We start from the raw sequence: 24,078 nt of genomic DNA on the forward strand, positions 1-24,078 counted from the left end.
GCATGAAGTAGTGCATACAACTGGATTTCATTCACGGTGGCAAGAGCCCCTGGCACACCCATTCTCTCTCTCCTCCTCCTCTCTCTCTCCCATTGCAAATAAATAAATAAATGAATAATATTTTTAAAAAAGGTCAAGGGCTGGGGAAATTTTCATCAAGGGTCAAGGACAAGGTGGAACCCCAGAGACCTGGGGCAGGGTTTTTCAATTTTTAATTTTTTTTTGAGGCAAGTCCAACAGACTGGCCATTTAGAAAAAATATATATATCTCCATCCATATATATATATAATTTTAGAGAGAGAGAGAGAGAGAGAGAGAGAGAGAGAATTGGTGCACCAGGGACTCAGCCACTGCAATCCAACTCCAGACACTTGCGCCACCTAGTGGACATGTGTGACCTTACGCTTGCCTCACCTTTGTGCATCTGGCTTATGTGGGATCTGGACAGCGATGGAACACAGGCCCTTAGGCTTCCCAGGCAAGCACCTTAACTGCTAAACTATCGATCCAGCCTGGCCCCCACCCCTGGCCTTTTTTTTTTTTTTTTCATGTGAGAGAGCAACAACGACAGAGAATTGGAACACCAGAGCCTCCAGTCACTGTAATTGAACTCCAGACACTTGTGCCACGCTTGGGTCACCTTGTGTGTCTGGCTTATGTGGGACCTGGTTCCATAGACTTGGCAGGCAAGTGCCTTAACTGCTAAGCCATCTTCCAGCCCCAGGGCAGGGTTTTGAATACTACCAAGTCAGGGAGGGTTAGACTAAGGGCAGGAACACACACACACACACACACACACACACTTACAAGCAGAAGGAGACTTAGAGAAAAAAGACAAGGGGAGATACAAAGAGAGAAAGAGAGAGAGAAAAAAGAGAGAGAGAGAGAGAGAGAGAATGGGCTCACCAAGACCTCTAGCTGCTGCAAATGAACTCCAGACACATGTGCTGCCTTGCACATCTGGCTTTATGTAGGTACTGGGGAACTGAACTCTGGTCCTTAGGCCTTACAGACAAGTGCCTTAACCTCTGAGCCATCTCTCCAGTCCCAGGACAACTACTGAACTGCCTTCCACTACTCTGCCAATACCAGCTTGTTCCTGGGTGTTCAGCTGGTCACAACAGTTGTCCTGTTAGGAGAACCTGCTCCTGGCTCCGCCCAGGAAGGAGAATGTTGGGCCCTCGGTAATGCTTGGCTGGAACAGCTGAGGAAGAGCCAAACAGTAAAGGTGATGAGTGATTCTAGCCAGAGAGCCACAGGGACACAGCCTCTCTGGGTCTCTGGTAACTCGTCTGGAAAGTGGGGTGAAATACTGTGTGGTGAGACAATGGGAAAGAGGCCAGGCATGAGTTGCACTGAGGAGGGCTTGAGCATTGCTCTGAGCCCTTTTCACATATTAACACCAAAATGCTAGGTAATAGTATTGAACTGTGGGACAACCCCGCCAGTCTTAGAGGGTGCAAGAGAGAGAGAGAAAGGATGTTCAAAGCTGTGTAGTGGCACATGTACATTCAGGAGGTAGAGGCAGGAGCACTGTGAGTTTGAAATCAGTCTGAGAAACATAGAGGAGAGAGAGAGAATATGCCAGTGAGCTGTAGCACAAAGACCAGAACAATTTTCATACATGATCTTGGGTTCAAATGTGAAATACTGTGAAAATCGGCTATGTATGAAGCAGGGGACAGGGCTGGAGATCCTTTGGATCCCAGTGAGATGATCTCCTGGAATCTGTGGTCACTTTTTCATTCTTTGATTACTTGCCTACTACCCCAAGAAGCTGAAACCTGTAGGCCTTAAACCTAAGCTAAGCACATGTGATTTGATCACGATACTCTGACCCTATGTCACATAAACCCAGAGGCATTCCTCAAACAATTCCCAGTGACAAACAGACAATGAAGCTTCTCCTACCCGCAGACCAGACCCCACAGGAAGGCACTTTTCCAACCAGGCCAGGGAAATTTCCAAGAATTAAGCTCCTTAATGGAAAATTCTTCTTTATATTTTCTGAGCTAAGGACCTCGAGCCAAATTTTTGTGGAAACTTTGGTCCATTTTCTGGGTAGACAAGCTATACAGTTCTTCCAAAAAATCGCAATAATTAATAACAACCGTGGCAGCGGCTTGACAACTATTACACAGGACTGAGATGTGCAGGCACCGTGCCAGGCTTCATAGGCAAACATGACCCAACTCACTAACACACGACAGCTCCCACTTCTGTCAGCGGAACTGAGGTACAGGTGCCCTCTCCACCCAGACAGCTACCTTCTCACATTCCACAGCCGCTGCGTGAACCATTTCCTGGACTCATCATAATCCCTGGATTGTGTGTCTCCCACCTCCACAAAAGCACATCCAATAAAGCAGGAAAGACATTGGGAGAGACTCGAAATGCCTCCTTAATGAATTCAGTAGTGCATTCACCTCACTGAATCATCACCAGGGCTAAGATCACGTACCCCCAGAATGCCATGGCCGTGGCTGAGGAGTGCTTGCCTATCCTGTTTCTTTTTCTTCCTTCCCCTCTTCCTGGGCTAGCTTGCCTCCCTTCCATCCAAAGTGTTTGTTTTTTTCTTTTTCTATCCCAGCAGGCTACTCAAGCCTGATGTGTCCTCCACCTAATTCTGCTGATCCACCAGGAACATTTAGACCAGAACCCTGGCTGTAAGTGACACCAGACCTTCTTAACAGTCACCACCCAAATTTCAAATGCCCCACTTATTGTCATGTGAGGTCTAACCTGGCGAGACGAATGTAATTTTCCTTTTTCTAAAAATCCCCCTCCCCCCTTCCACATCTAACTTTCTTTGGTCCTAACATCTCTGTGGGTTCCTAACGTGGCTGTAATAACATAGCTGGAAGTGGGGACTGGACCCCAGGCTTCTGGGCAGGATGAGCTGACACTGCCACAATGCCCCTTCCCCTGCCTTCAGATGAAAAAGGAGGGGGTGGTTCCTGGCAGCAGCAGTGCCAACTGAAGGATGGCATGCGGGATCAACAAACGGGGGTGACAGATTGTGCCGTTCGCAGAGCTCAGCTTCCACCAACTGCTATCCTTACTGCTTCTGTCCTCCGGCTGAGGCATCTTTTCTTTCCACATTTCTCAAATATCTTCTCCTCAGATCTGGGAAGCATGAAATAGGCCACAACAGAAGCATTCTCCCAGAAGATTGTTCCTACGCGAGAGTTGACTGGCTTACCTGAAATCCCGAGGCAGGAGGCTGAGCAAAAGGTCTTTGCAAGGTCCTGCCCTCACCTCAGGTGGCCTTGACTCCCAATCTTGCCTCCAGAGCCTTCCTCACTGAACCCAAAACTATGTTGAGCAGTATGACAGAGAACTTATCTATTGCCCGCCTCCTAGCCTGATCCACAAGTCGACAAAGTACCTTTACTTGAAGATCCTATAAAGCTTTGTAGAAACCAGGCTAGGGAGATGGCTCAGCAGTTCAGAAGACTGCTTGCAAAGCCTATCAGCCTGGGTTTACGTCCCCAGCACCCATGTCAAGCCAAGTGCACACAGTGGTACCTGCATCTGGAGTTTGTCTACAGCAGCAAGAGGCTTTGGCATGCCTATCGCCTATGCACTCTTTCTCTCTCTGCTTGTAAACAAATAAATAAATAAATAATGTTTTTGTTTGTTTGTTTTTGTTTTATGAGGTAGGGTCTCACTCTGGCTCAGGCTGACCTGGAATTCATTATGCAGTCTCAGGGTGGCCTCGAACTCTCTCGGCGAGTGCTGGGATTAAAGGTGTGCGCCACTACGCCCAGCTATAAATCAATAATATTTTTAAAAGATTCCCTGGGCTATAGAGATGGCTTCGTGGTTAAGGTGCTTGCCTGTGAAGCCTAAGGACCCATGTTCGACTCTCCGGGTCCCAGGTAACCAGATGTAAGATAACATAGCTGGGCACGGCCACACATGAGCACCACATGGCACATGCGTGTGGAGTTAAACTACAGTGGCTGAAGGCCCTGGCATGCCACTTCTCTCCCTGCCCCCCCCCTTGCTACCACTCTTGCACTAAAAAAAAAAAAAAAAAGGCCAGTCTGTTGGGCTTGCCTCAAAAAAAAAAAAAAGATTTATAGAAATTAAACCAAGGTTCAAATAACCCGTTTGTAGAAACTTGTCACAGAGAAGGAAAACTGTTTCATCGAATGCAGGTCTCCGCGCCTTTATTCTTTCATAGTCTCTTAGGACCAAAGCAAGAGAAAAATCAACACCTCACTTTTATAGTACTTTTTATTAACTTTTCACAAACTGTTCATGCCACAGCTGTGTGGATTTGAGATGTAGAAGCCCTCCTAAAGAAGGCAGTCTAGTATAACTAGTCCATACTGACTTTCTAATTTTGCTCAAAACAGAATTTGCCTAGCAACAGCCATAGCCAGCGAGAGCTCAGAAAAACAGGGACATTTATTGTAAGGCCCGCCCTCGGCTGAGCATATCCGAGATCTTGTCCTTAAGTTAGCAGGTTCTGTCCTAATGACCACACATGTTGCTTAGTCTTTGGGGGTCCTGTGAACCTACAAGTAAAATTCTTTTCCTTTTTTTTTACTTTTAAAATTTATTTACAGGAAGAGAGAGAAAATAGGCACATCAGGGCCTCCAGCCATTGCAAACAAACCCCAGATGCATGCACCACTTTGTGTATCTGGCTTCATTTGGGTACTGAGGAACTGAACCCAGGTTGTTAGGCTTTGCAGGCAAGCGCCTTAACCACTGAGCCGTCTCTCCACCCCAGTAAAATTATTTTTACTATAACAAAATACTGCTAAATCGAATGGTCCAAATCAAGTTGTAATTACAGGAGAAGTTGTACCAGAGTTCACCTTTGAATGTTCCTTACCAGGAGAGACTGGCCTAGAGCCAGCCAAAGAGATCTCAGCCCCATTCATAGATACAGAGACCGACACGTCAAAAGACTCACGCCAAGTGAAGTATGGGGAGGGAGAAGGCAGGACTGAACAGTCCCTCTGGACATGCTGATGGCTCCGAAGTCTCTCGGCTCAACTTCCCACCTAGTCACCCTTGCTTCCTAACCCCTCAACCCTGAGGCATCTTTGACTCTTCTCCATTTCCCTCTCTCCCCTCACCAGCCATTCATCAAGCCCCCTCAACTGTGCCATCTCTAACTCCTGCCTCCCTCCTTTCTCTAAGGAAAGGCTGTCCCTGGTGGCCTGTCAAGGGTTGCTGTGGCAGACCCCCTCTCTGTGGTCAGCATAGCTCTCAAGTCATCCACTGCCTGGTAACGCTCGGTGCAAGCCAGTATCCAGCCATCACCTGGTCACCATGAGACCACCTCTGCTTTATCTCATGCTGCGCCCCACCCACAGGCCGCCGAAGCGAACACATTCCTCTCCCGCACCCTCTCTGCCAAACCCGAAAATAGCTCCAGCGCCTGATGCTGACCGCAGGGAGGGAACAACATCAAGCTGTCGCTGGAGGAATTAACTCTGCTCCAAAGACCACACACTCCTACCAGACCAAGGAAAACATTCTAGAAAGATCTTCAAGAACGGATAGACCCCAAAAAGAGCATAAAGGTGCTTACAATTTGAACTTACTTCTCCCTTAACTAGAAAATCTAAACAAAATTTCCTGGTTAGACTACTGCAGAAAAGATGGAGGAACAATGTCAGAGCCAAGGGACGGGAAGAAGTGCTTTGGGACACTGTCTTCAGGTATAAAGTGTCTGTGACATTCATGATCTCCCAGCGGATGATGCTACTTACACAAGACCTGCACAAAATAACGTGATGACATCAAAATGGAAGAGAAACTGGTTGGAAAGAAGAAAGGATTCAGTGGAGGAGAGATTCAGGTGGTGGAAAGGGAAGATGATGGAGGGAATTTGGACTATGGTATATTATCTGTATGTATTGGAGGTTGTCAATAAAAAGTTAATTAAAAAAATTTACGGTTGGGGATTTAGCTCAGTGGATGAGCATGAGCCTAGCAAGCACAGGGCCCTGGGTTAGGTCCTCAGCAACACCCCCCCAAAAAAAATCACACAAAGACCAGAAAAAAATAAACAAGGGTCGGGGAAGAACTAGCACACATAACCTTGGGCTGAAGAGATGGCTTAGCGGTTAAGGTGCTTGCCTGTAAAGCCCAAGGACTCCGGTTCAATTCTCCAGGACCCATGAAAGCCAAATGCACAAGGTGGCACATACATCTGGAGTGCATTTGCAGCAGCCGGAAGCTCTGGCATGCCCAATCTCTATCTCTATCTGCCTCTTGATCCGTCTCTCTTAAGTAAATAAAGACAAAAAAAATTTAAAAAATTAATGCCCTGTTGGAACTCTGGTTAGAATTGTCTTGCATCTAAGAGTCGAGTCAGGCTTTGTTATTTGCACCATTTATCCAACTCCTCATCCTTAAGTAAAACCTAAACATTATATGAGCTTACAGGTAACTTGAAGAATGAGTAAATGTCACTAAAGCAAATAACCACTGTGAAAATGCGAATTAGCCCAAGGATACTGAAAGTGGGTCAAGAGCTGGCCTGAGTGTTTAACCGCATACAAGGACCAACCTGAGACATTACAGATCATTTGTCAATCAGAAGGGATGATAGCTGGTCCTTGTGTCCATCTGCCCACCTGTCCATCCTAACCAGCAGTCATTTACGGAGCCCCGCCCCCCTCCATTCCATGCCTCTTGAGGCAGCTGTCTCTCAAGACCACACCAGGGCAGTGATACAATTTGACTGTGTTGTGTTCTTTTTTAAGCCATAGACATCCCTCAGGCATCTGGGCTGTGTGCTGAAAGGAGGAAGGGCCTTTTCTACAAGGTCAAAGCCGCAGGAGCTGGGAAGGAAGAGCAAGCTCAGGGCTTATTGTGCTGCCTGCCAAGCTTGCCAACGCTGAAAAAGGAGCGAGCTCAGCCAAACTGGGAATGGGCCTGCAGAGAGGCCTGGAAGACAGCCACAGGTCATGATCCTGCCAAGCGGGAGGCCTAGAGCCAGTGGGAGCCAAGCTGCCTAGGGAAGGGGAGGAGGCTCCTTCCCAACCAATCCTGCCAGGCCCCGAAGAGGATGGAGGAGAGAAAGGTCACCTTATCTCTGACCTGGGGAGTGCCTGCTGGTGTACTAGAAGAGAAGAGCTAGCTGTCTGCTTGCAGCCCGCGTGCTCAGGCATTCCAGGTCTCTCTTCCCACACCGATGCCTCAGCCTGTCCAAATCCACCCTCACCGGGCGTGTTTGGCTGCAAGGAGAGAGGCGTGACTTTAAAAATAGCACGGGCAAGGATGGGTCTGGCGATTCCCAAGACAGTTGTGCACAGCTCTGACAATGCGCATCTGGTTGTTCCACTTATAAAAAGCAAGAGATTCATGATGTCTAAAAGTGGAGGGTGGGCGGGGGGTGAAAGAGACAGGCTGGCATGGCAGATCGGGGAGGTTCGTTTCCAGCCACGAGTGACCTTTGCCAGGGACCGCTGGTGTTATGTAAGCCCCATCCGAGACATCTTTACCAGATCTCTTGCCAGTAGATATATGCCGAAGAAATGGGGGAAATCCCTTCATGTTCCTCCAGCAATCAAACCCACATGCATTTTGCTGGGCTGCTTAAATGTAGCAACTTTGACGTCAGCGGCACCTCTCGCAGGCAGGCAGCCTCCTCCTTCCTTCTTCCTTATTAAGCCCATCTGTTCGTACATTTGGCTTCTCCCAAATGTAGTTTACACCACACAGCCGACAATATGTGCACATTTCTTAAACGAGATTTGTCATTTAATTGAATTTTGCTCAGCATCCTTACCTAACTGAAGTTTAGTTCCGAATCAACCCAGCAGCGGCGCTATTTCTTCTCCAGTTTTGTTTTGTTTTGTTTTGTTGTTTTTTTGTTCTCATGAGGACTGCAGCTATATGCCATGGAGCCTGGACACATTAACTACATGGATACAAGTCAAAGAGGCTTCCCATGCTCTCCCTGTGGAAGTCCATTATGAAAAGTGGTAGGGAGTGGATATTTTTCTCAGAGAGACTGTTGAAGGACCAGAAAGCCCTGGCTGTATACCAACCACAGTACATGCCACTGAGCCTGCTTCATAGAGGGCTGAGTTAAAAAAAAAAAAAAGTGGTATGGGGCTGGAGAGATGGCTTAACGCTTAAGGCATTTGCCTGCAAAGCCACAGGACCCAGGTTTGATTCCTCAGGACCCACATAAGCCACACACACAAGGTGGTACATGTGTCTAGAGTTCGTTTGCAGTGGGTGAAGGCCCTGGCACGCCTATACTCTGTCTGACCCCCTCAAATAAATAAATAAATGAAATTAATTAAATAAAACCTATTTTTAATCTTTAAAAGTGGTGTAAACTGGGCACACAAGTCTGTCAGAAATCCACAAAGTTTAGGTATGAGTGTACACTGGGCTTCTCCACGCAGGGACTCTGAGAATACTGCATTATTATGATAGAAGTGTAGTTGTTTCACCAGCACATTGACAGCCGGAGGGGTGTCTAGCTAACTGCAGCCTACCTATCCTTCCTTGGGGCAGGCTGTCCTGAGGTTTCTGACAGCCCTGTACGCATTCCTCCTCAATGGGCTGCCCTAATGGGTGCCCAGTGCCTCGTCCAAGGATGGCAGCCTTGGCAGACTCAGTTTGGTTCCAGAACAACTTGTTTTTTTTTTTTTTTTAATTTATTTATTTGAGAGCGACAGACACAGAGAGAAAGACAGATAGAGGGAGAGAGAGAGAATGGGCGCGCCAGGGCTTCCAGCCTCTGCAAACGAACTCCAGATGCGTGCGCCCCCTTGTGCATCTGGCTAACGTGGGACCTGGGGAACCGAGCCTCGAACCGGGGTCCTTAGGCTTCACAGGCAAGCGCTTAACCGCTAAGCCATCTCTCCAGCCCTTGTTTTGACCAAAAAAAGAAAAAGAAAAAAAAAGTTTGGCAGAGAAAATTATGGGAAGAGTCTAACATGCCATTCTCTTCCCTAGTTGAGAAATTGTCTCTATGGCTGGAGTATAGCCCAGTGGCAAAGTGCTTGCTCAGCATGTATGAGGCACTTGGTCTGATGCTTAACACGGTTTTTTGTTTATTTGTTTATAAACCAAGAAAACTGACTCTCAACTGCTCAGCTACTGGAATAAAGGACAAGAGGAAAATGAAACAGCTCCCACCACTTACTAGAAAAATGCATGTGAGTATCTGGCTGGTCTGACCAGCCAATTCATTTTCCTATCTTATCACAATGACCCTATTTCAGGCTGACCTAAGTAATCATTTAAAAATCTCTTGAGGTTTTATGGGAAACTTGCTACAGTCAACACTGGAGAAAGTGCTATAAGAAGCTATCTTAATAATTTATAGTCCAGCTCCCAAAATTGCCACTTGTTGAAATCCGTGGAGGGTGCTCTGAAATAGACTCTTGGGTTTTACCCCAGACATGAACCAAAATCTCCCAGGGTGGGGCCTGAGAACCTATATATTTATTTGTTTTATATATATATATATATATATATATATATATATATATATATATATATATATATATATATACACACACACACACATATTTATTTATTTGCAAGGAGAGAGAGAGAAAGAAAGAATATGAATGGCTGTGCTCGGGCCTCTTGCCATGGCAAATGAACTCCAGATACATGCACCACTTTGTGCATCTGCATCTGGCTTTATGTGGGTACTGGGGAATTGAACCAGATGCCATCAGGCTTTGCAAACAAGCCTTCCATCACTGAGCCATCTCTTCAGCCTCTGAGAACCTGTATTTTTAAAATATTTTATTTATTTAGTTAGTTATTCATTTGACAGGGGGGAAGAGAGAGAATGGGTACACCAGGGCCTCCTGCCACTGCAAACGAACTTCAGACACTTGCTACTTTGTGCATCTGCCTATATATGAATACTAGGGAATGGAATCAGGATCCTAAGGCTTTGCTGGCAAGAACCTACCTAAACTGCTGGGCCATCTCCCTGGCCGAAGAACCTATATATTTTATTTTATTTTTATTTATTTATTTGAAAGAGAGAAAAAGAGGCAGATAAGAGAGAGAATGGGTGCACCAGGGCCTTTTAGCTACTGCAAACAAACTCTAGATGCATGCACCCCCTTGTGCATCTGGCTTATGTGGGTCTTGAGGAATCCAATCAGAGTCCTTAGGCTTCACAGGCAAACACCTTAACTGCTAAGCCATTTCACCAGCCCAACAACCTGTATTTTTAAAGCTCCTAAGTGATTCTGTTATAAGCCAGGTATGGGAGCTAATGATTCAAATCCTAAAACAGCTGGGCACCTCTCTATTTTAAAACCTACCATCTATACTTATACTTCTGCTCTGAAAACAATATACCTACAAATTCACATTCTCAGTAAATAATTTTAGGACATAGATATGTAGAAAATAACAGTGAAAGCCATCTGTACCCTCACTAATATTACATTTATTCAAAAACACCTGCTCTGTAAGTTGAAATCAGACTTTACTTTGCCAAGAGACAAAGAATGTAGGAACAGTGAAGAAAATTTCTTTCTTTTGGCACTATCTCATATAATCTCTCTCCTGCCCTTTAATGAAAACAACAACAGATAGACAAGGAAGAAGTGTTTTATGTCTCCCAGCAGCAGTCAGGTGCTTCTGAACAGGATCTCGCCCTTGGTACGCTATGGCATGAGTAGCCACGGCTTCCTGTACTGCTTCCCTGATCAGATCACTCTAAGAAATGTATGCAGAGGATAGTTTTAGTTGTCAGCATAGGTTTCTCTCCCTTTTTCTCTCTTTCTCTTGCATAATAGTCTCTAAATCATGATCCTCATGCCTCAGCTTCCCAAGTACCATCACACCCAGATTTTTTTTTTTTTTTAAAGATTTCGGATTGTATGGTCTTTAAAAAAACAACAGGCATACCCCTGGAATCCCTGCACTTGGGAGACTGAGACAGAAAGCTCGTGTGTTCAAGGTGAGCCTTGGGCTACAAGGTAGGTTCTAAGCCAACCTGGACCACGTAGCAGGACTCTATCTCCAAACAACAGAACAAGGCCAGGCCTAATGGTACACGCCTTTAATCCTAGCACTCAGGTGGCAGAGGTAGGAGGATTGCCATGACTTGCATGTCAGCCTGGGCTAGAGTGAGACCCTACCTCAAAATAAATAAATAAATAAATAAATAAAATGTAAAAAGTCACAAAAATGATTTCATTTTTACCACGAGTCTTAGCAACAAGCCAAGTCCTATTTAGAAGTGTAGAATGCAGTTTCTCCACATTGCATAGGGAGTGACAGTGGACACCAGAAAGAGATCCAACCCTCCAAACAGCGTGTGTGTGTGTGTGTGTGTGTGTGTGTGTGTGTGTGTGTACACAACACAGAAAATAAAATCCAGGACCCAATCAGATGCAGAGCTGCAGAATAATTTACAAAAAGAACAAGAAGGGTTTGGGGCTTTTGTTGTTTGCTTCTTTTTAAAAAAATTTTTTTGTTCATTTTTATTTATTTATTTGAGAGTGATAGAGAGAGAAAGAGGCAGATATATATAGAGAGAGAATGGGCACGCCAGGGCTTCCAGCCACTGCAAATGAACTCCAGATGCATGTGCCCCCTTGTGCATCTGGCTAACGTGGGTCCTCGAACCCGGGTCCTTAGGCTTCATAGGCAAGCGCTTAACCGCTAAGCCATCTCTCCAGCCCTGCTGTTTTCTTCTTGATTTCAGCTTTAGTTGGCGTTGGTGCTAGGGCTTGAACCCAGGCCCTTGCATATTATGCTGAGCATTCACTGTGCTACTCCTCAGCCCCAGACTGGTAGTTACTTTTTCCAGATTTCATTTTTTTTTTTGTATACTAGATAATTTCAAAATGTGTGGGTTAAATACATGTCAAATTGTCACTGTCAAAATAAGTACACAAAAGAGAGCAAACTATCCATTCTGAAAGTAATGAACATTGTACAGGATTTCTGATACATTTGTTTTCACTTAACACTTTGACAAATTCAGACTAGAATTTTGTATAGGCCAGATTAAGCCTTAAATGTTGACATGTCATAGTCATTAAAAGGTCTACCACGCAGAAGAGATTATTTAGACCATTAACTGTACCATGTAGAAGCTTTTTATTTATTTATTTATTTATTTATTTATTTATTGTTTTGCATGTCAAGCCTTCCAGTTTTTTAAAATATATTTTATTTATTTATTTGAGAGAGAAAGAGGGATGGAGAGAGGGAGAGAGAGAGAGAGGCAGACAGACAATGGGTACACCAGGGCCTCCAGCCAATGTAAATGAACTCCAGATGCATGCACCTCCCTGTGTACCTGGCTTACATGGGTCCTGGAGAGTTGAACCTGGATCCTTTGGCTATGCAGGCAAATGCCTCAACACTGAGCCATCTCTCCAGCCCCAAACCTTCCAGTTTTTCATGTGAGGTCTGGGATCAAACTCAAGTACTCCAGCTTGAATGGTGAATGCTCTACCCACCAAGCCATCCCCCAGGTGGTCTTTAATGGTCAATGAAGCATGTGAATTTAGGGACTATTTTCATTTCTACTTGGATTTGCTCTTGTTAATATTTCTTATTGTTTATAGCTTTTGATTTAGCATACTTATAATATGACTTCATTTTATTGTTGAAACCATATTGTATTATATCTTAACATTTTGTATACACATTTCTTGTTCAACTACATGACTTAGAGAAACATGAACCCCTCTGTACTCGCCCCTCAGAACAAAAATAAAGTACACTGGACTCTTTCTGATTGCTAATCATGTGTTGATAGCTATGTGAATTATGAAATTACAAAGGGGCTGGAGAGATGGCTCCGTGGTTAAAGGAACTTGCTTGCAAAGCCTGAAGGCCCAGGTTTGATTCCCCAATACCCACGTAAAGCCTGATGCACAGGAATTTGTCTACAGCAATGGGAGGCCCTGGGGCACCCATTCTCCCTTGGTTTTTCTCTCTTTTTAATAATAAAATACTCCAAAATTATAAAATAAAGAAACCATACAGCTTCCAAAGCATAATTATACAACCCAAGTACATTTTATAGAAACATTTCCTACAGCTGAAACAAAAAATAATTACAGGAAGGAGCGACTCTACTTAAGCAAGTTGCCAATGGGGTGAATTTCGTCTTAGAGATTCATTCTAAACCTCAGTGTCCAAGTAAATCTCAGGTGTTACAAACTTTTGAACCACTACAGATCGATACACTCGCATCAGAATGTGGTGAAGGATTTCTGGAAACTATTTTTATTTCTAGTCAAAAAGAAAACAAACAAACAAACAAAAAAAAGAAAACCAGTTTTTAGCTGACTGGGAAACATGAAGCTAGGTTGCTCTATTGGCCTGAAGTAATTTTAAAAAATCTATCATTTCTGTTTTGCTATTGCCTATGGCAGACCACTAATGTGCAAAGTCGGGGAAAAGTTCTTACTTTCCTCCTCCAAACAAGGACAAGGAGAGTAAATATTGAAGGAAGAAGTATTTGAGTACTGGAAAAACTATTTTATAACACAAATTCACAAGCATCTCACATATTCAGAATTCATTCTTTCAGCAATTTATTTATTTTTTTGGGTTTTCAAGGTAGGGCCTTAGTCAAGCTCAGGCTTACCTGGAATTCACTATGTAGTCTCAGGGTGGTCTTGAACTCATGGCGATCCTCCTACCTCTGCCTCCCAAATGCTGGGATTAAAGGTGTGCGCCACCACATCTGGCTTTTTTTTTTTTTTTTTTTTTTTTTGAGGTAGGGTCTCACTCTACCCCAGGCTGATCTGGAATTCACTATGTATTCTCAGGTGGCCTCGAACTCACGGCAATCCTCCTACCTCTGCCTCGCGAGTGCTGGGTTTAAAGGTGTGCACCACCACACCTGGCTTCTTTCGGCATTTAAGAGCTTGCCCCACCACGTGTGGTATCATTATCCAGGCACCAAAGCCCGAGTCCCCGAGGAGCTCTCTGTGGAGGGTGAGGCAACTACATAAGCGATAACAACTTGGAGAAGCACAAATTAAACATTTTTACAAAGACTTATGAAAACTTTTGGCTAATGATCTGGGGAAGTGGTTGAGATGCACACTCACTTCCTTGCGGCCTGAACTCTTCCCCTGCTTACAGTTTATTCAGGACACAATACACAAGAGGCCAATGTTTCACCTCACAGACATCACCCCCAGCTCCTTGGAAAGTTCATTTCTTCAGCTTCAAGGAGAGAAGGAAGGCAAAACCAGACAGTGCTTGGGGTTGCTTGTGGCATTGCCTCCCCAGGGAGAGTTAAGGCACTTGTTAGTCACAGGCTAATTTTCTAGAACATTAGGTGCGACTTCAGACAGTACCATTTCTGGGCTCCCATGGGGTGTCTCCACCACACACGTACTGAAGCAGTCTCTCCATGCCGTGCTTGCTGGATATAGTGGTGCAGTGTCTTCTCATACTTCCTCTTGAGTTCAGGCCTAACGTGTACCATGACAATTCCCTGTACATCAGCATTCTAATGGGGACTTCACCATGGACCGTGTCTTGTTCTTCATGGAGCCGTAGAGCTAGCTGACCAGCAAACTACAGGGGCTGGTTCTTAATGCACCAGGTTAGGAAAGCATTTTCCACGTGTCCTGGAACCCCTTCTGATGCTGTCCAGTCTGTTGTATGGGCTGAAGATCTTGGACCTTTCAAATGCTTTCTGGAGGTGGCACATGTTCTACTTGGGAACATTAGTTCTTTTCCTCTTGACTCAATGATCACAGAGCTCCCCCATATCCTGGTCAGTGACAGGCATCCTCTGCTCTTCCACCCTTGGCAAGGGTAGCCATGAGCTTGTGGAAGTCACTAGACGTGTTGGAAACAATGTCCTTCTCCAGATCGGTATCATACATTTCCTTGCAGATTGTTGGCTGGTCATCTTCTTCCTCCTCTCCCTCCCTGTCCCTTACCCTCCTCCTCTTCCTACTCCTTTGGGGTGTGTGTGTGTGTTCAGGTGTATGAGCGCAAGTGCACACATCACGTCACACACCATGTGTGCGGAAGCCAGAGGACACCTTTTGGGTGTCTGTCCTCACCTTCTACCTTGAGCAGAACCTCTTGTTCATTGTTCCACTTGCCAAGCTTCTAGTAGAGTCTCCTGTCTCGAGCTCCCTTCTCACATCTCATTGTAGATGCACTGGGATTACAGTTGTCCACAACTACAACAGGCTTTATGTGGGTTCCAGGAGTTTGAACTCAGGTACTAATGTTGGCATGATAAGCACGTTAGCCACTGAGCCATCTCCTCAGCCTTCCTGGTTGGTTCTTTGGTTAAAAATATTTTAGAGCTGGAGATATGGCTTAGTGGTTAAGGAACCTGCCTGTGAAACCCAAGGACTCAAGTTCAATTCCCTCAGAACCCACATAAGCCAGATGCACAAGGTGGTGCATGCATTTGGAGTTCATTTGCAGTGGCTAGAGGCCCTGGTGTGCCCATTCTCTCTCCCTCTCTCTCTCTCAACTAATTAAAATAAAATATCAATATTTTATTTATTTATGAGAGAGAAAGAAAAAGAGAGACAAAAAAGAGAGAGACGATGGTCATGTCAGGGTCTCCTGCCTCTGAAAATGAACTCCAGTCACATGTATCACTTTGCACATTTAGTTTAATGTGGGTATTGGGGAATTGAACCCAGGTTGTCAGGCTTTGCAAGCAAGCACCTCTAACTGCTGAGCCATCTCTCCAGTCCAGATTTATAATTCCTAATTATTATTATTATTATTATTCACATTTTGAATACTTTAAGGTAGATTAATTAAATTCATTCTTTTTCTTTATCTGACATGGAAAATTCTTATACCTTGAAGTCTTTCAAAGTACGTAATTTACAGAAAATATAAAATACATGTGTGAAGACATTTGTAATCCAAGTACCCAGAATAAGAAAATTCAAGTGTAGTGCAGGACATGATGGTGCACACTTGTAATCCCAACACTCAGGAAGCAGAGGCAGGAGAATCTTAAATTAAAGACCAGCCTAGACTACATAATGAATCATAGGCTAGCATGAGCTACATACATAGCAAGGCTCCCCCTCTTTCAACACAAGTGTATATTTGTAAATCAGGTATTTTTTTTGTTTGTTTTTTAGATAGAGTTTCCCTCTAGCTCAGGATGGCCTGGATGAAACTCACTCTCTAGTCCTAGGCTGGCCCTGAACTCACAGCAATCCTCCTACCTCTGCCTCCCAACTGCTGGGATTAAAGGCATGTGCCACCATGTCCAGTTTATAAATCAGTTTTGAATATGAAAACCTACCAGCACTTTAAGCAAAGGTTATGGTTTATCATTTTTCCTTTTATTTTTATGAAAAATATTTTTATTTCTTTATTTGAGAGAGAGAGAAAGGCAGATAGAGAAAGCGAATGGGCATGGCAAGGCCTCTAGCCACTGCAAACGAACTCCAAATGCATAAGCCATCTTGTGCATCTGGCTTATGTGGGTCCTGGATCCCTTGGCTTTGCAGGCAAATGCCTTAACCACTAAGCCATCTCTCCAGCCTAAATTTTTGTTTGTTTGTTTGTTTGTTTTTGAGGCAGGGTGTCATGTAGCCCAAGCTGGTCTCAATCTCAAATGTAGTCAAAGATGACTCTGAATTCCTAATATTCCTTCCTCTGCCCAAGTACTGGGATTACAGTGCACTTGTACACACCTGAGTTTATTTGTTTTTAAATACTAATTTTTGCCCTGGTCCACTGAAGCTAAATTATTTCACTTAAATACTTTATTTTGAAATTCATCTTCTAAAGTACAGCATGATCAATGAATTAGAGGAGGCAAGGACTGGAGTCATCTTCAAAGTAAGTCCAGTGTAAGAAGGTCCCAAAGGTCAGCCTGTATCAGAAGCCCCCATGGTGTTTGTTAAAGCGCACATGGTCAGGCTCATTCTGCATGCCTGACTGCACAGTCAGGGCATAAGACGGAGCCAGCAGAGGATCCTACTGCATTAACAAGTACACCCCAAACATACCCCCAAGTGACACATGTGGGGGACTGCAGATATGGGGGAAGAATGGCACTCTGGTAGTCCAGCCCCTTCCTAAATCAGGAATCCTCCTAGGTTATCTATATTCCAGGGAGGGATTTTCTGCCTTAAGTTACTCTCTCCTCACTTCCTGCAAGTAACTCACTGCCTCCTGAGGTATCCAGTATACAATGACTAAAAGCTTCTGATAGGCACCAATATTTTAAAAACATTAACCTCCCTCAAAATGGGCTTCCCCAAATACACCAGTGAAAAGATACTGAAGAATTCAATGCACAACTGACCTGTTTCTTCTGGTATTTGTTTAACAGACTCAGAAACACGGCATAGCATCTGGGATAGCTGGCCAAGGCTGCACAGCAGTCGTGGTAAGAAGTTAGTTTGCTGCAGAAATGCCAAATGGGAAAATCAGAATTTTATTCTTCTTTACAATTTAAGTACATAGAGACCCTTTAAATGCAGACCTTCAACGTGTTGCTCAGTTCATGAACAAGAAGGCCAGAAATACTCCAGGAAAAATGAACAGACTTGCTACCTGCTCTAGATTATGGGGACAGTTTTTAAAAAAATACTATTTACTGGGCTGGAGAGATACCTTAGTGGTTAAGGTGTTTTCCCACAAAGCCAAAGGACCCAGGTTTAATTCCCTAGGATCCACGTAAAGCTAGATGCAAAAGGTGGCGCATGCATCTGGAATTTGATTGCAATGGCTAGAGGCCTGGCACATCGATTCTCTCTTTCTCACTCTCTGTCTTGTTCTCTCTCTCAAACAAATACTAGAATATTTAATATTTATTTATTTGCAAGCAGAGAAAGATAGAAGAGAGACAGAGAGAATGGGTGTGCCAGGGCCTATAGTCACTGCAAATGAACTCCAGACGCATGTACCACTTTGCACCTTTGGCTTTATGTGGGTACTGGAGAATTGAACTCAGGTCATTAGCCTTTGCAGGCAAGTGCCTTAAGCACACTTTAACCACGAAGCCATCTCTCCAGCCCCAAGGAAAATTACAAATGTCTTTTATGGGACTGGAGACTCACCTAGGTCTTGGCCCCTGAGTTTGGTCTTCAGGAGGGGGTTGGAGTTGTAAACTTGACAGCCATATGCTATGGGTTTTCACTGCCACGAGTGGCTCAGAAAATGGAAACTATGAATATCTGGTTGATAACCATAAACTCCCTAGGACCCCATCAGAAGCATAAGGAAAGTTGTGCTAATGTAACAGGCTAAGAGTGTTACGGCAATTTAGGAAAGATGGACCTGCAGGCAAGCAGCATGGGAAAGAGTGTCATGTTGTCTAAAGAAAGGAAACAGACCAAACCTAAAGGCAATGCTGATGAACTCACACCACATTTGGAGGTTGTCATATATTCCTTACTAATTAATAGATCTGCAGGCAAAGCAGCGATATTTTAGAAATTTGACCATGGACTCGGCCAAAAGCAAGTGTCAGTAAATCCTCAAAGGACTAGCATCTTCTAGAACACGTTCTCTGCTCAAGGAGATGTAGGGCAGGGCTGTATACCATTATGTGTATGTATGTATGTATGTAGGTATGTATGTATGTATGTATGTATGTATGTATGTATGTATGTATGTGTGTGTGTATAATTTGAGACAGTGAGAGGGAGAGAGAAAAAGAGACAGAAAGAATGGGCATGGCAGGGCCTCTAGCCACTGCAAACAAATTCCAGATGCACACACTGCCTTGTGCATCTAGCTTACATGGGACCTGGAGAATTGAACCTAAGTCCTTAGGCTTCACAGGTAAGCACCTTAACCACTAAGCAATCTCTTTAGCCCTGTAGGTATTTTTAGATAATGGGTCTCACTGTGTAGTTCAGGTTGGCCTTAAACTCTCCATCTTTCTGCCTCAACCTCCCAAGTACCAGAATGAACAATTTAATGTTTGAAAAAATTCTTATGAAAATGTAGCTGTTTTGAAACTTATCCAAGTACAAATAAATAAGAAATATGACTAGATACATAATCAGTAAACAAAATGAATTAGCTAGATGTGATGGCATATGATATGTCTGTACTCCCAAGTACTCAGGAGACAGAGGCAAACGGATTGAGGCCAACAATTTAGGACCAACTATGGCAACATACTGAGACTGTCTCTTATAAAGACAGTGGGGACAGGGAAGAAGAGAGGGAAGGAGGGAGGGAGGAAGGACAAATTGAATCAATAGCTAGTTTCATCTCCACATTCACATTCCAGGATAAAAACAGAGTTTTTTGAACAAGTTCTACAAACTTTTCAAGACGCATAAAAAAGTTTAATTTCTATAAATTAGTCTAGAAAAGAGAAAATGTTCAAATATTTTTGCATTCATTTCATTAGTTTGGTATACACTTGGCATTAAAACCACGCAAAGCCAACAAAGAAATATAACTCATGTGACCACAGCTGAAAAATCCCAAACATTATATTAGGTAGCTAAACTCAGTAATAATGGATTGAAAAACTAAAACCATGTAATCAAACTAGACTTTAGGCAAACATATGAATTAATTTAACATCGCCTAATGATAAGAATCCTTCCATAACCTTCCAAATTGTATCTATAAAAACCTATAATAAATATTATTTTCAATGGTCAAATCAAAAATAATTTCTTTTTAAAAAAAAACCATTTTATTTTGTTGGGCATGGTGGCACACGCCTTTAATCCCAGCACTCGGGAGGCAGAGGTAGGAGGATTGCCGTGAGTTCAAGGCCACCCTGAGACTCCATAGTGAATTTCAGGTCAGCCTGGGCTAGAGTGAGACTCTTCCTCGAAAAAACCAAAAAATAAATAAATAAATAAATATTTTATTTTTATTTAACAGAGAAAGAGAGAGAGAAAAAGGAGACAGGTAGAGAGAGAATGGGTGTACCAAGGCCTCCAGCCACTTCAAACAAACTGTAGATGGGTGCTCCCCTTTGTGCATCTGGCTGATGTGAGTCCTGGGGAATTGAACCTGGGTCCTTTGGCTTAGTAGGCAAACACTCTAACCACTAAGCAATCCCTCCAGCCCCCAAATAATTTCTTTTTAAAACTATATTTCTTATATTTTATTTATGATGCATGTACCACCTGTGCATCTGACTTATGTGGGTTCTGGGGAAACAAGCCTGGGTCCTTTGGCTTTGCAGGCAAGTGCCTTAACCACAAAGCCATCTCTCCAGGCCATAAAAATAATTTCTTTAGAGTCAAGAGGAAAGCAGCAAGCTTAGCTCTCTCCCAATTTTGTCTTGGATGCCAAAGTAAAAAAGGTGGAACTGGGTATGGTAGCTTAGGTCTATAATACCAGCACCAGGAGGACTGCCAGTTCAAAGCCAGCCTGGACTACATAAGGAACTACATATGGGCCATCACAATAGTATGAGAGCATCTTACAAAAGAAAAAGAGGTAAAGATGGGGATGGGGTAAGAGTTGCAATAATTAGAAAAAAATATTTGCAGACAATATTCATAGACAATCTAAGAGAATTTATAGAAAAAAATCTTAGATGTAATTCCTCATCAAGATTTCTGGATACAAAACTAACAGGCAAATTCTATTCATAGATGTCCAAGTACACCAGAAAGTTACTATGTTTTATGGCATATATTTCTTTATATTCAAGAAGCTAAGCCAATTCAAGCAAACTCTAGGCTAGCTTACAGCTTACTTAAGAGATAAAATAGCTTATAGTAAATGACATTTTGAAAAAGCCATAGAAAAATTTACTTTTGTTTAGCTAATTAAAAAATACATTTGGGGGCTGGAGAGATGGCTTAGTGGTTAAGCACTTGCCTGTGAAGCCTATGGACCCCAGTTCGAGGCTCGGTTCCCCAGGTCCCACGTTAGCCAGATGCACAAGGGGGCGCACGCGTCTGGAGTTCGTTTGCAGAGGCTGGAAGCCCTGGTGCGCCCATTCTCTCTCTCTCCCTCCATCTGTCTTTCTCTCTATGTCTGTCGCTCTCAAATAAATAAATAAATAAAATGAACAAAAAAAAAATACATTTGGGCCGGGCGTGGTGGCGCACGCCTTTAATCCCAGCACTTTAATCCCATCACTGTGAGTTCGAGGCCACCTGAGACTACATAGTGAATTCCAGGTCAGCCTGGGCTAGAGTAAGACCCTACCTTGAAACACCAAAAAAAAAAAAAAAAAAAAAAAAAAAAAAACATTTGGGGGACTGGAGAGATGGTTTAGTGGTTAGGGTGTTTGCCTATGAAGCCAAAGGACCCAGGTTCAATTCCCCAGAACCTGGGGAGGAGTGTTGGGGAATGCTGTCTCCTGGAAGTTTCATTCATTACCTCAAGCAGCTGCCCAAGATTAGGCCCATCAGCATTCTGTCAGGGACAACGAGGGCTCATGAAGAACTAATGGCAGTTAATGGCTGCCGAGGGAGGGAGAGACCTTTTCTTCAGTGACGCAACACCTAGTAAGTGGCCTGGTCAGTCACCCCTGGCCCCATGCAGGCAACCCCAGTTAAACTCAGAGGGTCACCCACCTACACAAAAAGACATCAAAGTAGAAGAGGGACTAATTGGGAAGAAAAAGTGGCTCAGTAGAAGAGGAGGGGACAGGAGAAGGTAATAAATAGGAGGTGAGTGTGATCAAAATCCAATATATACATATGTAAAATTTGTCTAGTAAAACAAATTTTCAAAAAGAATTCCTGGGCTGGAGAGATGGCTTAGCACTTAAGCGCTTGCCTGTGAAGCCTAAGGACCCTGGTTCGAGGATCGATTCCCCAGGACACGTTAGCCAGATGCACAAGGAGGCACATGCATCTGGAGTTCATTTGCAGTGGCTGGAGGCCCTGGTGCACCTGTTCTCTCTCTTTCTCTCTCTGCCTCTTTCTCTCTCTGTCTCTCTCAAATAAATAAACAAAATAAATAAAAATAACTCCTTACTAGTCACATACAAATATTATAAATGATCCCCAAATCTCCACATGTAGGGCTGTTGTAAGGCTACTTTGCTTTCTTAGTCTACCTACCTGAAAATCCTAGCAATGTTGGTACAGACATCCTTGTCATCCATGCACTGATCCAGAGCTGTGCACAGGTCGGGGACGGCGCTGAGGCACAGCACCTTACTTCTTGCTACCGGGGAATCCACCAAGTTCCTCAGCGTGGCTGTCATCTAAAAGAAAGCATCTTGCGTCATTTGATTGATACAGCCGGAAAGTAGAGCCACGTCATCATGTCAACCAGTGGTCCACTGGGATTGCCCCTCTGGAGAATACAGGCCTCAGCAAAAGGAGCATGAAACGAAAACATAAAACCCAATTTGGTTCAAAGGTCACGAGTGGAATACTCTTCTGCCTGTGACCCCAGCATAAGGTGGTTGAGGCACAAGAATGGTGAGTTTGAGGCCAGCCTGGACTATATAGGCAGATCCTGTTTCAAAACACAAACCAATAAATAAATGGAATATTACTATTAGTAGGTAAATAGTATACCCCAGGGTTAAAGAGATTATCATCTGCATTTGTTATGAATCCTAAAATCTTTGATTCACACATTAGAAAGTTTCCATTCAAAATTCATTTTTCTTCTTTTGCCCAAGTGTGTGTGATGTGCATGCGTGTCTGTATGTACACTGCATACATGCACATAATGTGCATGTGCATTTGCAGGTACACATGGTGGCCAAGAAGACTGACACTGGGTATCTTCGTTAATCACTCTACATCGTGTGTGTGTGTGTGTGTTTCAAGGTAGGGTTTCTAGCCCAGGCTAACCTGGTATTCACAATATAGTCTCAGGGTGGCCTTGAACTCATAGCGATCCTCCTACCTCTGCATCCCGCATGCTTGGTTTAAAGGTGTGCACCACCATGCCCAGCCTTCTGCATCTGTTTTTGAGATAGTGTGTCTGTGTGGACCTGGAGCTCACTGATTCATTTAGACAAGCTACCAGCCAAACCCAGGGATCCTGTTGTGACTGCCTTTCCAGTGCTGGAATTACAGATGCACACCACCATGTCTAGCTTTTACATGGGTTCTGGGGACTCAAAGTCAAGTCTTCATGTTTGCATGGCAAGTACTTTACTGATTGGCCATCTCCTCTGTGGGATTTTTGTTTGTTTGTTTTGAGGTAGGGTTTTTCTTGAGCCCAGGCTGACCTGGAAGTCACTCCATAGTCCAAGGCTGGCGTCAAATTTACAGCAATCCTCCTACTTCTGCCCCCCCCCAAGTGCTAGAATTAAAGGTGTACACTACCATACCTAGCACAGAGAGACAGAGAATGGGTATGCCAGGGCCTCTGGCTGCCACAAATGAACTCCAGATGCATATGCCACCTTGTGCACCTGGCTTTACATGAGTACCGAGGAATCAAACTCGGGTCCTTAGACATTGAAGGCAAGTGCCTAAACTACTGATCCATTTCTCCAGCCCATTTGTGGGTTTTTGAGACAGGGTATCATATAGCCCAGGCTGGCCTCAAAGCTGCTATATAATTGAGGCTGACCTTGAACTCCCACTCCACTTCCCAAGTGCTGGAATTCTAGGCATATACCACCATGCCTGGCTTCCTATTCTAACTTTTCTTTTTCTTTCTTCAGATTTGCAATGTTCACTTATTTTTAGGACAGCAAAAATTAAGTATAATTTATACACAATAAACTTCACATTTTTAATATATAAAATTTGGTAAATTTAGACATATGTATAGACTGATGAAATCATTGCTACACTAAAATTAATAGACGCCTCCAGAAATTCCCGTGTTCGCCTCCTCCACCTTTTTATGGCATAGCATATGTACTCTGTCTATCCTCCAAATGAATTTTAAGTGCATAATATTATTATTTTAAATTATATTTTATTAAATTTATTTGAGAGAGAGAGAGAATGGATGTGCTAGGGCATCTAACTGCTGCAAATGAACTCTAGACACATGTATTACCTGTACCTCTGGCTTATGTCAGTCCTGGGGAACTGAACCTGGGTCCTTTGGCTTTATAGGCAAGCGCCTTAACTGCTGAGCTATCTCTCCAGCCCTAAAACAGTATTATTAATTCAGGTGTATCTGACTTAAAACAACAGCTGTTATGAAGTCTAGATGAAGATGTGGGGAGATCAAGCCATCAAACTTGTGAGGATGAAATTCGCATA

At 43.7% G+C, this 24,078-nt stretch overlaps 1 protein-coding gene across 1 annotated transcript in view; it reads right to left on the reverse strand.

Annotated features, from left to right (window-relative positions):
* Positions 1-24,078, reverse strand: part of Armc2 (armadillo repeat containing 2) — a 144,783-nt gene that overhangs the window by 24,268 nt on the left and 96,437 nt on the right. The window contains exons 10-11 of the mRNA XM_045154897.1: positions 21,955-22,100; positions 17,256-17,355 (exon numbers count right to left, since the gene is read on the reverse strand). Of these exons, the coding sequence (XP_045010832.1) occupies positions 17,256-17,355; positions 21,955-22,100 (246 nt within the window). The remainder of the gene's footprint in view (positions 1-17,255; positions 17,356-21,954; positions 22,101-24,078) is intronic.

Source organism: Jaculus jaculus, chromosome 7 (assembly GCF_020740685.1).
Source record: "Jaculus jaculus isolate mJacJac1 chromosome 7, mJacJac1.mat.Y.cur, whole genome shotgun sequence".
Taxonomy (NCBI): Eukaryota; Metazoa; Chordata; class Mammalia; order Rodentia; family Dipodidae; genus Jaculus; species Jaculus jaculus.